The sequence below is a fragment of the Nipponia nippon genome, unplaced genomic scaffold (genome assembly GCF_047370975.1).
Source record: "Nipponia nippon isolate SJK-2023a ecotype South Korea unplaced genomic scaffold, ASM4737097v1 scaffold_21, whole genome shotgun sequence".
Classification (NCBI taxonomy): domain Eukaryota; kingdom Metazoa; phylum Chordata; class Aves; order Pelecaniformes; family Threskiornithidae; genus Nipponia; species Nipponia nippon.
Genome location: NW_028262338.1, coordinates 4,985,273 through 5,001,184, shown reverse-complemented (window position 1 = coordinate 5,001,184; position 15,912 = coordinate 4,985,273). Strand labels below are relative to the sequence as shown.

The following is a 15,912-nucleotide window of genomic DNA, read 5'->3' as shown; positions in this document are numbered from 1 at the left end:
CAGGGCATGGCCAGGCCTCTGAGCTACCGCTCCCTGCCCAGCTCTGCAGCAAGCACTGCTAACAGCAGACAGCCACCTTCCGCCCTCCCCTTTGTGATGAAGTGCCATGTAATCCTAGAGCAGTTGCTGCGATGATCTAGGTAATTGATCCTAGATCGATTACCGTGATCTAGGATGGATCTAAAAGCTATGGTCCAGACGGAGGATTTGGGCATCAGCTCTGTCTGGGCAGGCACACACCAAAAAGCCTTTCACCCCATACCAAGCGACCTTTTCCTAGTCCTGCCCACTACCTTCCTTCACGAAAGGGTTTTGGATGTCGGATCCCAGGAGAGGCCAGTGTTCGCTTACAGCCCCACTACAAGGGAAGATGTCAGATGTAGACGTGTCCTCAGCTCCTGCTCAGTAGGTCCAGCAGAGCTTTGCTCCCCACGCTGCCCACCTTTGTGCACGACAAGGGAGCTCGGATCCCTCATTTTGGGGTTCTGCGTCTGCTTTGAGCACTGGTATTTTGTTGGGTGTCATTCTAAAACCCGTCATAAAAGGAGTTCTTCGTCTTCATCCAGAACGTTACATTAAAAAAAGCCGAAATTCTCATGTGGATGCCATCTCCCATTTATCATGTTTCCTTTCTGAAATGTCTGTATTTGGAAAACTTACTCTCAAGGCTTCTTAATGTTTACTTCTTGCCCTTTAAAGGAAGTTAAGAGCACATTAACAAGGCTGCAGAACTTCTCTCTTCCTGTAAGCTGCATGTAATTGTGGAAATTCCCATGTGTTATTCTTAAAGGGAGGAAATTTTGGCCTGGCTTTGCGGTTTTTCACTGCAATGTAGTTTACTATTGAAATTTTAAACACAGGCATTTACATACATATTGGGGAATACGAGAATTTGGCTGCTACCTGGAAGTTAACTTGTGCCCGTTCATAAATACACACCGTGATCATAAGATACAGCCTTTCATTTCCTGCCTGTCACCCGACTGCGGTGCGGAATGTGTTGTGTAAAATGAGCCACCCGCTGTCGCACAGACCTCTCTGGCGGGGTTGGGGAAAACAGATCCGCGGTGGGATTTGTCAGTACCTACACCCTGAGGCGTTTTTTTCCAGCGCCTGCACTCTGACTATGTTTCCTACACACCTTCTACCTCTAGAGGAAACGGAATACCACCTCTGGGAAGTGCCAGTGATAAACATACACGTGCAACCCAGAAAAACAAGGAAAACCTAGTCTACAGCCCGACAGCTGTCCAATTCCCGCTCTCTTGCAACAGGCAGAAAACTTCCTGACCCAGCCTGTCACCGAGGAGATCAGAACTCTCCCTTTCCAGCAGTGCCGATTCGGTGGTCGCTTTCCCAGCCTCCGACTTCAGTCAGGGACAAAAATAGATATTTTGTACGTGGGTTTCTTAGGAGCAAGTTCTGAATTTGAATACGCTGGATGCCCACTTTAAGCTATTTATCTAGCAAACCTTCTTAATTCATCTCGCCGTGTGAAAAATGCGAACAAATAAAGGGCTGTGTGATAATTAATGAACTGAGGGCTGTTCAGTTCAAAACAAGATCAGCAATCTGAAAGTTCGGTTTAAGCACCACTTCACAAGAAGGTGAAATGCTTTAGCTGAACATCATCACGGCTAAGACAGAATGTGTGAAAAAAAACAAGCCAAGCGCAACTCCTAGCTATCTTTAGTCCGTCTCAGAGGAGAGGTTTAGCTCAAACTAGAAGTGTGGCCTGGGAGAGGCTCAGGACATCCCTTAATTTGCAGATCAAGTTGATTTATAGGTTATCAGCGCTTTTAGATTGCAGTTATTTGTACATCAGCCAGTGTGCTGCTTTGAATATCCCATAAGTAAGAATAAATAAATCTGAAGGCGAATGTATGATTGGCTATATAAATATAAATGTGTGTGTCTATAGATTTGTATAACCAATTCCAAGCAATAGTTGTTAACGACTGTCCTAAAGTACTATACGGTGTCTGTGTAGGATGAAACCACCTGAGAGGATTCGATATGAATGATATACCTGACGGCGAGGACTTTTTTTTTAAACCAGTATTACTTACAAAGATGTTTTGGGGCGAGACAAAAATTGTTTTATCGCTATATTAGAATCTCATTTATTTATTGGTATGACCGACTTGGTCTATCTGGTTCTTAGTGCCTTAAATCATACTTTGGTATTTACTGTCTGGATCTTAAATACCATACTTTGGTATTTACCTCTACATAGCAAAAAAAAAAAAAAAAAAAAAAGAAAACCTTGAAAAACCCCACCACCCCAACAATTCAGTGAGTGCTTTACCCAGAAGAAACTAGGGCAGTTTAAGAGATGCAAAATACGCTGGCCTCTAATTAAGGAAGTTTAAGCTCCTGTATAGTAACTGCCTGTTGTGCATGATGTTATCAGATGCTAGGCCAAAGCACGATAGTATCTCTGTGCTGCAGAGTCCCAGCGTAAATTACCTTGCGGTATTTGGTTTCTGTAACCTTGCCCTGCATGCAAAGTGTCTAAGGCAGGGCCCAGTCATTTGCCTCTCGTTAACAACCCTTCTCAGTGGAGGACCCTGGCTTCAGGTGCTTGTCACTTCACAAAATTTAAGGTTCCTCAAGTGATAATTTCATGTTTAGTGTCTGCCTTGTGTTATTTCTTCAGCCGTATTTTTAAGTTGCAGAGGAAACAGTTTCCAAGGGTGAGGCTAGGGACTAGCCCTGCACTGGACCAAAGCCTCTTGCCGTTTCGCCAGGGTGGTGAAATCTGTACCTAAGTTCTGGCTTTTTCTGTCTTTGCAGGAATTCGTCCCCTGCGCTAGCGCAGGGTCTGGGTCTCGGCGCTGGAGACGAGGCGGCGGGGAAGGATAAAGGTGTCAGGGCAGGAGCACGGGACAGCAGCGCACGGCCGGCAGCCCGTTCAGGTTCGCCTGTCCTCGGCAGGGGAGCTGCCTGGTTACGTGCTGCTGGTGGAAGATTAGCTGGAAGACTGTGGACCACCGAAAACGTAAGGAACTGGTTCCCCCTGGGTTTTGAGCTGTCCCGGAGCACAAAGGCGATTGATCCCGTGGGACTCATTTAACCCTCGTTCCTCCCCTCCACAGATGGCTGAGGTAGGGCGTGTGCTCGTCCTCCCCCGGTAAGGCACAGCAGCTGTAAGAGGTTATTTTTACAGGAAAGGAGTGATCCTTGTGCCATGGGGACAAGAGTCGTAGGCAGCAGGAGAAGGCGGCGGCACCCACAGGCTGCCTTGAGCATCACATCACTTTGAAAGCACAGAAGCCCTGGGAAAGGAGAAGGTCAAGAGATCATGTAGGAACGAGATGCAGAGCTATGCACGTCTCGCAGCAACTTCTGTTCCTCCTGCCTGTGGGACTAGGGGACGCCCCTGCGCGGCGTGGTGTAAGTTTAAGCTTCCTCATATTAATAAGTACCGCTCGTACCGCCCGCGTGCTCCGTTACGCGCCCGAGGAGCTTCTGGCTGCCCGCAGGGCTCTCTGAGGGCCGAAGGTGCTCGGGGGAACGGCCGCGCTCCCTCGCGCAGCCGAGGGTCTCGCAGGCTGCAGGGCTGTGCCCCTGCCAGCGTGGCGCAGAGCCCCGCTGGGCGCTGGTGCCTCAGCGCGTGAGCAAACAGCGCGGAGTCAGGTAGAAACAGCAGAACCGGCTGTTATTCCGCAAGGCGCTAGCACCGAGGTGACGGTGGTACCGTCAGCAGCAGCCCGGTGACGCTGCCCTCGTGACGCTGCCCTGAGGCCGCCGCCGCGCACGGGCCCCAGCTGCGCCCTCGCCAGCGCAGGCAGCCGCCGTCCTGCTGCGGGGGACGGTGCCCAAGGCGCTGGACGCCCCGGGCCTCGCACACACCCTCCCGGTGCCGGGCAGGGGCGTCCTCCTGCGGAGCCCCGGGGTGACCCGCGGCCTCCTGACGGCAGCGACCTCGCCGGGTTGTGGCTCCCGGGAACAGCAGGGCTCCTTCCCGCACAGGACCGGTGTGAACAGCGCTAGGAAGGCGATGGCACAGGGTCAATAAAACCCGAGAAACTATGTAAAACTCCCCAGAAAACGCACGCGTCAGACGTACGCCTGCTCCTTGAGGAGCGGCTGAGGGCTTTGGGCTCCTCTGGAGGCAAGGAGGCTGCGGGGCGACCTCGCGGCTCTCCGCAGCTTGGTGGAGGGGAGGCGCTGGGCTCCTCTCCCCGGGATGCGGGGTCAGGACGCGTGGGAACGGCTCAAAGCGGCGCCGGGGAGGCTCAGGCCGGGGGCGGGGAGGCCTTTACCGAGCGGTGCTCGGGCGCTGGAACCGGCTTCCCGGGAGGAGGTGGCCGCCCCGCGCCTGCCAGCGTTGCAGAGGCGTTTGGGCGATGCCCTTAACAGCATGCGCCAGCTTTCGGCCGGCCCTGAGGTGCTCAGGCAGCCGGCCCAGACGATCGCTGCGGGCCCCTTCCAGCTGAAGTAGGCTGTTCTGTTCCCTTCCCTCCATCCCTCCCGCCCCGCCGAGCCGGGCCGAGCCGAGCGGATCCGAGCCGAGCCGGGCCGAGCCGAGCGGATCCGAGCGGATCCGAGCGGAGCCGGGCCGAGCCGAGCCGGGCCGAGCCGAGCGGATCCGAGCCGGGCCGGGCCCTGCGGCGCCACCTGCTGGCTGAGCCCGCGCGGCGCCGCAGCCGGTGGGGGGGCGCTGCCCCGGTCGCGGCGTTTGCCCGCGCCCCGGCGCCTTGGAGCCGGCCGCGCCCGCCTGCGGCCCCGCCTTTGCCGTGCTCCTCGGAGGCTGCGGGCACGGCCTGGGGCACGGCGCCCACGCCGAGCGGTGCTGGCCCTGCCACCCGCTGATCCGGTCTGACGTTTCGCGGGGCCTTCAGCCGAGGGGACGGCTCCAGAGCACCTTGGGCTTGGCAAAAGGAAGCCCGTTCCGCCTGTCCGGCCCACTGAACTGTGAGCCTGCCCCGCGTAAGCCGGAGTGGGAATCGGGAGGTAACTCGTAAAAGAGGTCACAGAGACCAGAAGTGACGGGAGCCCCAGGGAGCAACGCAAAACCCACAGCCAAACACCCTGCAAACAGCGACACCATCCAACGGTTCCCTGCCGACTAGGAAAAAATGACGATAGAGGAACGCGGGATAGAGAGTTTCTCGGCATTGTTTGCCTCAGACCAATGGCTAAAAAGCGATACCTAGAGCACTGCAAGCAGAAGCACAAACCAGCATTTTATCCTTGGCCTGCGGTTGCCTGACCGCTCGCCGAGGAACCCGCGCGCTGCAAAGCCATGAGCGATGCAAACAACTGTTGTGCAAACCGATTACTTCAGCCGGTGCCCAGAAATTTTTGAACAGTCCCCACTAGCTTTTTTAGTGGGCTCAGCTGGGTTTGCTTTAGGTGAAAATGCTACCATCTGCTACAATTATATAATTAACCTTCATAGTTCAGGCTTAATGATGCTCATTAAGGTTGAGTGCTTTTATTGGCTGAGTGCTGTCACCAGTTTTGCACGGAATGGCAAAGGCAACTCGAGGGGCCGTAGTTTGAAGCGTAATTAGCAAAATGTGAGCCTTGCGCAGGGGCACGGGCGAGGTGGGAGTTTCCCTTTATTCTGTGCTGGGGCTGGGACGCAATGAACGCCGTGAAGAGGTCTGTTACGGCTGGGTCGCCAGTAACAGCCAGCCACAGAGCTGCGGCAGCAAACTTGGAATATACGCGTGTCGGGGCATCGCGAGATCGCGCTCATCCGCTGTTGGCTGTGTGGCTTCCCTTTCCTCAGCCAGACCTCCTCTGACCCCAGTTCCCAGTATTTCTTCGTTTATCCTAGCATTAATGACTGTATTTTTGCTGCAGGCCTTTCTCAAACAGATAAAAAAACCGCAGCAAATAAAGCATTTCATCAAAGAAAATGCCCAGGCTCAAAAACTATGTGGTTTAATTCATCTGTGCGTGTAAGACTCCTACAAGATTAGGTCGTGATGCCATAAAAATACGTAACCGCTGTTCATGCTACGTTTAACTACAGCCATTCTCTGACTAGATTTGTCCAAGAGGAATGCGTGTAGTTCCCCCATCATCTTCTGTGAGCTACCTGCTGTCCTCTGAAAGGTCAGCCTCGGCGCCTCAAATGATACGCACAGAAATAATCTGCATCACGAGGTATGTTACAACCTTCCATAACCCAACCATTTATTTAAACTTACATCACAATGAGAATCTATTAATAAAATACATCAGTTCACACCAGTCTGCATTGCCATGTTTTAAGGGTAAGCATCTTTCTTCACTTTATATTAAAACTTTATAGAGGTAAAAACTACTGCATTGTACCCGCAGTTCTTGAAATCTATTGTAACGTTAGGCAGTTACAGAGGAACTTGCAGAGCTAATTACACTTCAGTTAACCTCACGTTTTTGGCACATCTGAATGCTTTTTGTTTTCTTCTTAACATAAAATAATTCTACAGCAAGTCAGAGAATCATTGACATAAAGCATCACTATCCAAGGGCAAGTGCTGCCTAAAAGCATACAAAAATTGCATGATTTGATTACAAAATAGATATTCCGAGTTCTTTATCCCAACGCGTAACATGGAAGTGCCACGACAGAAAGGGGCCAGGAACAGGGCGAGCCTCGCCGAGTTGTTGCTGGTCACCTTGCTGCAAGACTTTGCTTGAACAGATCCCAGAGTGAAGCGTTAACACGTTGATGGCTTTTGCCTCGCCGGTCAAGGTCGCGCCTTTTAAAGCACCCTCCAGCAGGCGCGATGCCACCGGCGAATGTCACCTTCTTTCTCGTACGCGTTGCTGCTCGGGGGACAAAGCGAACGCAGGTTTGGGTGGCGTTGGAGAGGGGCCGTGTTTCTGCAGGCTTTGGCAGGTCAGCGGCTGCAAATCGTGCAGAAGAGCACATGGAGGGCCTGTACGCCACTGATTTCTTCTGCCTGGCACCATAGCAGCTGCTTCTTTAGAAATTAAAGCGTTTTAAGCAGGAACGAAACATTAATGGTAGTGGTGTGCCAGGCACGTATTTGCGCAAGCGTCTGCAGTTACTTGCACGGATTTTTAAAACCTGTAGGTTGTGGGTTTGGGTGATTTTTGCTGCACACCACAAACTCCAGCTGCTGCGAGCTTCTGACGTTCTATTCAAAATAAAAAGCAGCCCCTAGCGCTTGCAAGCAGGGTTAGTTTTTCCCTGGCTCTTGAGCCGTACTGCTTCAATCAGCGTTTGGCACATGAGTGACTGGTTTACGTTTCGCTGATCGCAGGCTCCACATACCGGTACTTATTTTGTGAGAGGGCTGTTATATTGGTTACGTCCCTTCTGCTCGAGTCACTCTGGTAGTAACAAAGAAATACGAATGAGCTGCTGCAGTGAAGGAGAGGCTGACGTAGCAGAAGAACGCTAAGCACGTTAGAGCTTTCTGGTTGCACGATAGCTTTTCTTTAAGGGTCGCTTACACGATGGTCGCTTTTCTTTAAGGGGAAATAAACATTGATACTTGTCAGGGCAGGGCTGCGTTCTGTGCAGCTTTCCAAAGCCCCAGTCAAACGAAAGCCCCGTTCACTTGATCCAACTTTCCTGCCCATCCTTTGCTGAAGCCCCTGATCTGAAATCTTTTTGGTGAAACCAGTGAGCGTTCCCAAAAGGAGCTTAGGGCTGCTAGGAATCATCTCTGACTTCACCTCTCAGAGCAAGAGAACTTGAAGAAAGGACCGTAATACTTGCTATATTAGGGAAGGAAAGAAATTACCCTGCTAATGGAACAGTTGCTGATGGGGATGTTTGAAACCTGGAGTTAAGAGAAGCTTCAAGGTATCCACGGTGCCCTTTGCGCATACGTACTGACCCTGAAGGTAGCCCTGCCAAAACCCCAGCTCGCCCCCAGAGTCAGTTTTTGCCTCACACTCACGGTGAGCGTTTATCCCTGCGTTGATTTCCATCTCCTATTCTGCATTTGCTCTGGACGCAGCTGAAGTTAATGGGAGTCCTTCGGGAGACACCCGTGCGGGATATGAAGCGTGCGGATGGAGCAGCTTTGGCTGAATCGGTCAATCTGCCCCAAACGCGAGAACCGGACGGGGTGGAGCTGTGCCGTCTCTCCTCGTGCAGAGAAGAGAGCGCTGCTAAGGCGGGCAAATGTCGTCGAAATACCTTCTCAGGGATGTAGTGCAACTTCTGCTCGTTTAAGAAGCGCTGGAAAAGTGGCCAGCTGCTCGGTGCCAGAGTGCGGATGAACAGGCAGCTACAGCCCAGCTTACACCCCTGGCTCAGGTGACGGCGGGAGCAAAAGCCATTAGGTTGCAGGTACGCGCTGGCACCTGCAATATTTTCATGCTCTTTACAACCTTTGCAAGTTAAAGTGTCAAGGCGTGACAAACTATGTAGCAGTGCATTCCTTATATTTCATATACAAAAAAAGGCTCAGGGCTGGGAGCAAGAAGGCACAAACTTGGGAAATAACATAGCTGAGGAGTTTACACAAAAGTACTGTGTCATTTATTAGGCGTTACTTAGCACTTATTTCACATTTTGCCCCAAATTTCCCAAAGCAACATATATTTCCCCACTTCCTTTCCCTTCGTCCCCTTCTTTTGGAAAAAGCTGCCTGTGCTCTATAGATACAGTCGCTGCAGAATATAATGTGAACACAGATAAATACAACGTACACAGCAAAAAATGTATTCTAGTATTACGATAGTCAAATAATGTAGTTAGCCTCAAGCTACGGCAGCGCCTACGTGCTATGGGGAACCAGTTCGAGGACAGCAAGCGGAGCCACTGTACAGGGAGAAAGCGGCGTCGGCAGTGTTAGGCAGAGCAAGGGACCGAGGGGGAGGCTTTCGCGGGGTGCCTGAGCAGGCGAGATGGCTGTCAGTCGTGGGGATCCGCGCTCAGGAGACCCACCCGGAGCCTCGGCGATTTCTTCAGCCCGGATCGGTTCTGTGGCAGGTCCTTGGAACACCTTTACGCTTGTTCATTGTGCATACATATAAAGTCACCCCCACACTTCTCCTGTTAGGCTATGTTTTCTTTATATTTTTTTTAACTTTTAACTTTTGAAATTTTTTTTCTTACAACTGTTAAAAAAGTTTCATGGTAAAAATAACTCACTATATGATACATATACCCAAAGTGGTGCGATACTTTATATAATAAAAGATGAAAATAGTCACTTTCCATAATAAAAATAAGTTCTATTTTTTGTTTATTTTACAATATACTTAATAATTCTTTTCTTCTTCTTCACTCTGAAAGTAAATAGGTCCCATTTTGATAGCGCTTCTGAGTCGGTTAAAGTGGCAAGGGACTGGAGAATGGCTTATAAGCACTTTGAGCAGCCGCATTCCACATGTCTCTCCAGTTCTTCCGTGAAGGTGGAGCCGTCCACGCACTGGAAGAAGTATTTCCGCCTTTTGCTCCGGAGCGGAACGCAGCACTGCCCGCTGCCGCAGCTGCCGCGGCATTCCAGGCGCGGTACTTTGGAGGCAGTGGCACACGACGTGTAGCCCTGCTGCTTACGGACTACTTCTCGAATTATCTCTCCTTGGCAGAGATTCTCTGGTGAGACAACAGAGGTGTAAAGGAAAATAAAAATGTGGTAACTACTTTGCCAGATATTCCCCAAACATCAGCAGACAGCCCTGTACGTGTAATGATATTCAAGGCAAACAGATGGCGTGAGCAGGACCTTAATCTTTTACTGCTTTGTACCTGCCATCAAAACAGAGCTTGTGTTACACAAACGTGTAATATCCGGCAGAAGGCAGAGGCCAAGCAGCCTGCTGGCTTTGATCAGCACTTCTGGAAGCGCTTTCATGAATGCCGAGCGTTGAATCCTGCAGCGCTCCTGCAAAATATGAATTGGTTTTACTGCGTCTGCTCCTCGGGATCAAAGGCCGGCCTGCGCTGCGTGACATCAGCAATCTGGGATACCTGGAAAGGTCTGTGCTGTTCTGCAGTCACTGCAGCAGCCAGATACGTTTTGGTGAGGCTGTGAATGTGTGCCTAATTTGGAAAGTCTGTGGTTCATTCACAGGAGAGGCAGGGCCTAAATAAAAATAATACAAGCCAGCACCTTCCTTCTGTACAGGAATGAAAAAAGGCAGAAGGGATGGAGGCAGAACTCACTGAGTTTCCAGTGAGTCTTTTCGGGTCAGGGCAGAAGAGCTGGGCCGCAGCCCTGGCCGGGAAGTCCAGCCTGATCTGTGGGATTCCCCAGGAAAGCCGCCCAGCTGCACCAGAGGGAGCGAGCCGGGAATCTTCACTGCCGCTTCACTGGCGCAGTACCTCCTGCCTCCCGGTTCCTGCTCGCGTCATCTCTAACAGCCCTCGGTGTGCAGGGCAAGACCTCCTTTCCCAGCGCTGCAATTAGCCGAGCGCTGTTTGCGGAGGGTAAACCTCACAGCCACCTCTCCCTTAAACACCCCACCAGAATCCTGGGGGCGGCAAACCTTGAGGATTCAGGAGGCAGAGAATAAAACCCTTCGCTACAGATGTCCCCCGTTCCATACATTTGGGTAGTAGCCAGCTAGCTGTTGTCTGGTTGTTTTCTCCTCCCTATACAGCTCTGCAGAGACTGACCTAGCTTTATTTTCTACTCTTTGCCATTTACCCCCAAAGACGAGTCACACGGAAGAGAGTTAAAAACAACGGTGTAAACCAGAACTGCAGCAGAGTGGCGGCCCAGCGTACCTCTGTCGCAATGTTCTCCGCTATAGTTAGGGTCGCATTCGCAGTAGGGTTCCCCGTGCTCGGAAATTTTACACTGCCCGTAGTTGCACTTCAAAAGCCTGCAGGGATTTGAGGAATTGTTCTTCTTGTCGCAGTACATGCCTGTGTAGCCCTCCATGCACTTACAGGTGTAAGCAACGTTGGCCACCATGCACTTGCCATGCAGACACCTGGAGAAAGAGAAGCATTTAGAGCTGGCCTGCGTTAGATGAGAAAGTTCCTTTTCCCAGGGATGTTTGGTTTTGGCATTTCTGCCCCTTTAATGCCAGGATACTAATCCAGAAACAGCAGTTCAGCGTCAAACGCCCTGAAGAAACTGTGAGTTTTCAGTGAATACTGGATAATGTTCAGAGAATACATTTAGAATTTGTGATCCTAACTGATCTCTTCGAAAAACATTAGGCTCCTCCGTGAGCACGGGCCGACGCTTGGCAACGGCACAAGAGCGCTCACGTTTACAGCATCAGCACGGGGAACTAAGTGCCAGCAATCAAGCTGCGTGCCCAGGCTTCCTTAGCAGAATTACTCTACAAATAGTATCAGGTGATGAAAACAGGGTGATAAATGAAGGTGCTTGTGGAAAAGCTGTGCACGGACTTGGTCACAGGCAGCTGTAGTTGAAGGGTTCCCTGGCTCGTGCAGTTTGCCGCGAGCTTTGGGATTGCTGAGGAATAGCACAGGGAGGGGTGCTGATCCTCAGCAGGTTCTCTGACACCAGCCCCACTTCTGGGACAGGGACAGACTTGGATGGGCTGAGGACAGGGAAGAAAGCAGCACTGTCCAGCCAAGGAAAAACTGCTCAGGGCTTAGAAACCTTTGCTCTGTCAGGTCCTGCTTGACATAAACCCATGTCTTTCTCTTATTTTTGTTTATTTTCTTTCTGGTACTTTAAAATTGTTCTGTCGAATCCTTGTACATTTCATTTTTAAGCTTTGAACTAAAAAGCACAAATAATAAAAGCAGTTTCAGTCAGGTCAAGACATGCAAAATACTGTAATAAAGGGAGTCACAGCCTATATAAACCAGCATTTTCTGCCCCGCTAACCAAAGGTGTGCGTGGATAGTGATTCCTGTTATCATCAACTACCTGTTCTTTGCAGCTGCATTTCCTCCCCGAGGTAACCGGGGAGTGCTGGAGCAGCCACCCGCCGGCAGGGCACCGTGCTCCCGGGACACAGAGGGCTCGGCTTGAAGGAGACAGCTCCAAAAGGCTGAAGTGATTTAATGAAAGGTGGGACAGTATGCGAGCATTACAAATACGCACAGCTACTTTCCCTAGCAAGGGGGCTACGTTCCTGACTGCACCACCCTCCTTAGGTTATGAGAGAAACAATCCCTCGTCACATAAACATCTGGAACTCCCTTATTTTTCTCTGTCCAACCACAACAGCTTCACGCTGACATTGGAAATTCAAGGAAACATTTGGGCCTCTGAGTGTTTCTTTGCTTGGGTCTTGGTACCTTTGGTCTGTAAACTGTCAGGTGCTTCTCAACGCTTTCCAGGGTTCCGTACTTTGCAGAATGAGACCCAGAAGCAAGTTTAAAACGGTACCTCTGCCAAGTTGTTTCTGCCCTTAAGAGAGTGATTATTCTCTGTGTCAATTTACCTGTCTAAAGTATGTGCTTGTGAAAAGCCCCTTCCGCAGATAGCGCAACCAAAGTAGCTTCAAAACCAAAGTACTTCCATCTGCTTATGAGACAGCCCTGAACTATGCAGGCTGCTGGGTTGCGTTGGACTCCTTCCCTGCGTACTCGCCATAAGCAAGCTATTCACCCCGTGTTTCTGATGGAGATGCCGTTATTGAGCCTTTGAACTGTGAATGCTTTACACTCGTGCTCCCCTCACATGCAACTCCATGCTATCCTTTAAACTTGCACTTTAAAGGGGTGTTTCAGAGTGTAATATTTAAGTCAGCTATTTGGGAAATTTAAAACTGTTCACGTTGGAATGCATAATGGTCTTCAGGGAGTTAAGTCTGAGTACTGGGTCCAAGGCTGCTGTGAGCGTACCCCTGAAACGTGTACCTCCCGCTCACAGGCAGCTCTGCTCTGGATAAGCGCTGGCTCTCGCCACCTCAGAGGTAAGCCATAGCCATTAACAGGAGCTTTCATATTTTAATGTGTAGAGTCACAGCTGAAAGTATGACCTGCAGTGTTAACACCTGAGCTCCTCCAGGACAAAGAGCTCGTTTGGAGAGTGAGCAACATCAGAACAAGACGTGGACACTGAGAGTTGCCGTGGATGCTGACTCACAACTGTCAATGATTTCGTGTGGGAACCCAGCACCTCCAAAAACTAGTCAGATGTGGTTTTACAAGATGAAATGTGAAATATGTGTTAGCTGTAAAGCTTCTGCCCTCCCATCAGGATTCAGTCGAGCTTACTTGTGGTTAAGACATGGGTCTCCAATTTCCTGGTCACACAGGGGGCCCGTCCAGCCTGGGTGACATTCACAGATCACGCTTGTTTTCTCTAGGGACCGGCAAATACCGTGCTTGCAGATGTTACAGGATTTGCAGCCAGGAAGGACTCCTAGTGACTGCTGGGGTAAATCCTTGAAATCCTGCAGCTCGTTATTGATGCGGACATCGTGAATGCATCCATGAAAACCATTTGGTGTCTTATCTGCACCCTGGCGCAGTGAAGATAATCCAGTAGAGGTCGGGATCCCTTCAGATAAAAACAAAAAGGGAAGGTTTACTCACAGTTGCAATGATAGCACATAAATTATAATTACTAATGTTTCTTTTGTCACAGCCCCTTATAATCTTTAAAGAATTAATTTGTATGGGACCGCTGTAAGGTAGCACAGCCTCATTGTCCTCATTCTGGAAATGGATAGAAACAAAAATAAAATCACTTGCCCAAGCTTATGTAAGAAGTGTCTGACAAAAAAAAAGCAAAAAAAAGCTCAGTTTTTTTGGCTGATGGCCACGTGTTTTTGTCCTTAGATAACGCTCCTTCTGTCGATAGTTCAATAGCAATTACCCTTCTGAAAGGTTTAAGAATGTCTTTACTCGCCAGCAGGTAGCTACCACCTCTGGGCTGCAGCACGACAGGCACTGCTCGCTCGCAGCGTTAAGACAGGGAGCGGTAGGAGCGCACCCCATCCACACTGGTGCAGGGAACTCCAGAGGCAGGGAACTGCGCTTCGGGAGCCAGGCCAAGTCTCTGTGGCGAGCACCCTCCACCTCGTTCAAGCGCGTGGAAGAGTTCAGACGCTCAGATGGCCAGCAGATTCTTTTGGACGGTGCGTTACGCCCTCCCCTCCGACACCCGCTCGAGCTGTACAGCTGCGTTAGCGTAGGCAAGCGCTTCCATTTTCAACCGCATAAGGCCTCTGAATTTGCTATGCGTAAGTAACTCCACTGTTAAAGACGGTCTTAAAACAAAACCAGCATCTTTGTTTAACTGTGCATTAGGGGGAAAGCTGCTGGACCAGGTGACATACTTGGACCGAGGGACAAAATTGTGGGCACGTGAAGGCTCAGCTCTGTCTTACAGCTTAGCGTGGGTTAGGAACAATTGCTCCAGGGTGATTGAATCCATTACTTTAACTGAACGTCTGCAGCGGAAGGGCAGCTGGCATCCGTGGGAATGCTACGTGCGGGGAGGCGGCACGTGCGGAACAGTGAGGGTTTAGAAAGGAGCAAGAAGAATTTTAATGGGCAATAAAAAAAAGCCTCCACTGAGCCCATGGCTTCTGGTATCCAACAGTCCTTCATTTCAGGTCTCAGATTTGTCCCGTGAGTGCATTTTTGTAGGTACCTTTTGAGAATTAGTATTGATCCACAATGCTCATCCATTAACAAAACTTTTCCACACGATTGCTTCCCAAGCTCCCTGTGTATAAATTGCTGTGGGGTTGGTGTCTTTTATGCTGTGCTGGAGGGAGAAATGGCGATGGCCTCACCAGCAGATTATCTTTGATGCATAATGCTCTTTAATAGCCTGTGACATTCCTAATAGGAGCCAATTACAAAAGTTCAGCTCTGTACAGAGCAAGATTAGCCAGTTTTCTGATTTACAAGGGCAATATTCAGGGTTCTTTTAGAAAAGTGTTATTAAAAGGAATTATTTACAAAAGGCTTGACCAGCACCAAGTGAAGTTAGTAAGAGTTTCTACTGTTGGCTTCAATGATCTCGTTAGAAAAAGCCCAAAGACTTTCTGAGTCTATTATTGTTCTGCTGACTCTTGTATTTAGAATAGGCTGACTAAAAATTCAAGAACTCTGTGTCACCAAAAAGGAGAGATTTCAAGACTCAGTCCAGAACAGAGCTGGGGGGTGGTTCTGGCACAAACAAATCAATCGGGCAGAGCACAGCCTCCATTCTGCCGCTCACATCCAGACACCTCATCAGTGGGACCCTCATTATTCTGGGCATCTGGTCCCCACCCCACTTGGCCCCTCCTTCCCCCAAAATTCAGTACGGAATGGGAAAAAACTTCTTAACTGAAGTTCAGTTAATTCGAATATCTTTCTAATACTGAAGCTCTGGCTTCAGTTTCCAAGGAGAAAACTATTAGCCAAGAAGTTCTTAGTTATCTTGTGTGTTAGTATGGCTTGGAGTTTTTAATCTTTTTTTTCCCAAAAAAGTTTTAGACCTCTATACAATTTCCAGCAGAAATATAGCTCATTTATGGTATATTTAAACCTACTGACTATTGATTTGCTTTTTTGCCATGACTGGTTGTGATGCTTCCGTTGTATTCTTCAACTACGACATCCTGGTGCCAGCCAGTTCTGAAAGGTTTAGAAATGACAAACTGATTGCTCCTGCCACGGCCGTATAACACAGAAACTGCCGCCTAACACAGAAACTGGGGTGCGAGCTTGTGCCGGCCGCGCGGCGGGGTGCTGGTGGGCTACGGGGTATGAAGCAGAACAGCAGAGCTGTGGTTTCCAGGTTCTGTTCAGGGCAGCAACCTCTGGCAGAGGGAGAAGGCAAATGGCTAGTTCTTCCCCCCAGGAAGATCTTCCATCCGGAAGATGGAGAAGACTTGTTAAAACCTCAAAGTCCAGAGCAACTCACTGTACCTCCAATGTAGAGGGGCGTGTTGAGGCTGACAGAAGACTGTTTCTGGAGTTTTCCTAGACTCTTGGGAGTCCCCTTGTCCACCACCAGGTTCAGCGTTTGATTCAGCATCACGAGCTCCACACTATGAAACTGCCCATCATTTACTGTTTCCACACTAAAAGACAAAAAGCGA

The 15,912-nt window shown here is 49.9% G+C and overlaps 1 protein-coding gene and 1 long non-coding RNA gene across 3 annotated transcripts in view; one reads left to right on the top strand and one right to left on the bottom strand.

Annotated features, from left to right (window-relative positions):
- Nucleotides 1-2,484: 2,484 nt before the first annotated feature.
- Nucleotides 2,485-9,353, top strand: LOC148055538 (uncharacterized). The gene is made up of 3 exons (XR_015705264.1): nucleotides 2,485-3,396; nucleotides 6,005-6,123; nucleotides 9,224-9,353. It is a non-coding gene; the product is annotated as an uncharacterized LOC148055538 (long non-coding RNA).
- The window catches only part of SLIT3 (slit guidance ligand 3), a 601,195-nt gene continuing 591,427 nt past the window's right edge, over nucleotides 6,145-15,912 (bottom strand). For both annotated transcript variants that reach the window (XM_087759961.1, XM_087759962.1), the window contains 4 exons: nucleotides 15,740-15,894; nucleotides 13,085-13,370; nucleotides 10,661-10,869; nucleotides 6,145-9,526 (listed from right to left, as the gene is read on the bottom strand). In XM_087759961.1, coding sequence (XP_087616087.1) covers nucleotides 9,288-9,526; nucleotides 10,661-10,869; nucleotides 13,085-13,370; nucleotides 15,740-15,894 — 889 coding nt within the window. In that variant the 3' untranslated portion in view covers nucleotides 6,145-9,287. The remainder of the gene's footprint in view (nucleotides 9,527-10,660; nucleotides 10,870-13,084; nucleotides 13,371-15,739; nucleotides 15,895-15,912) is intronic.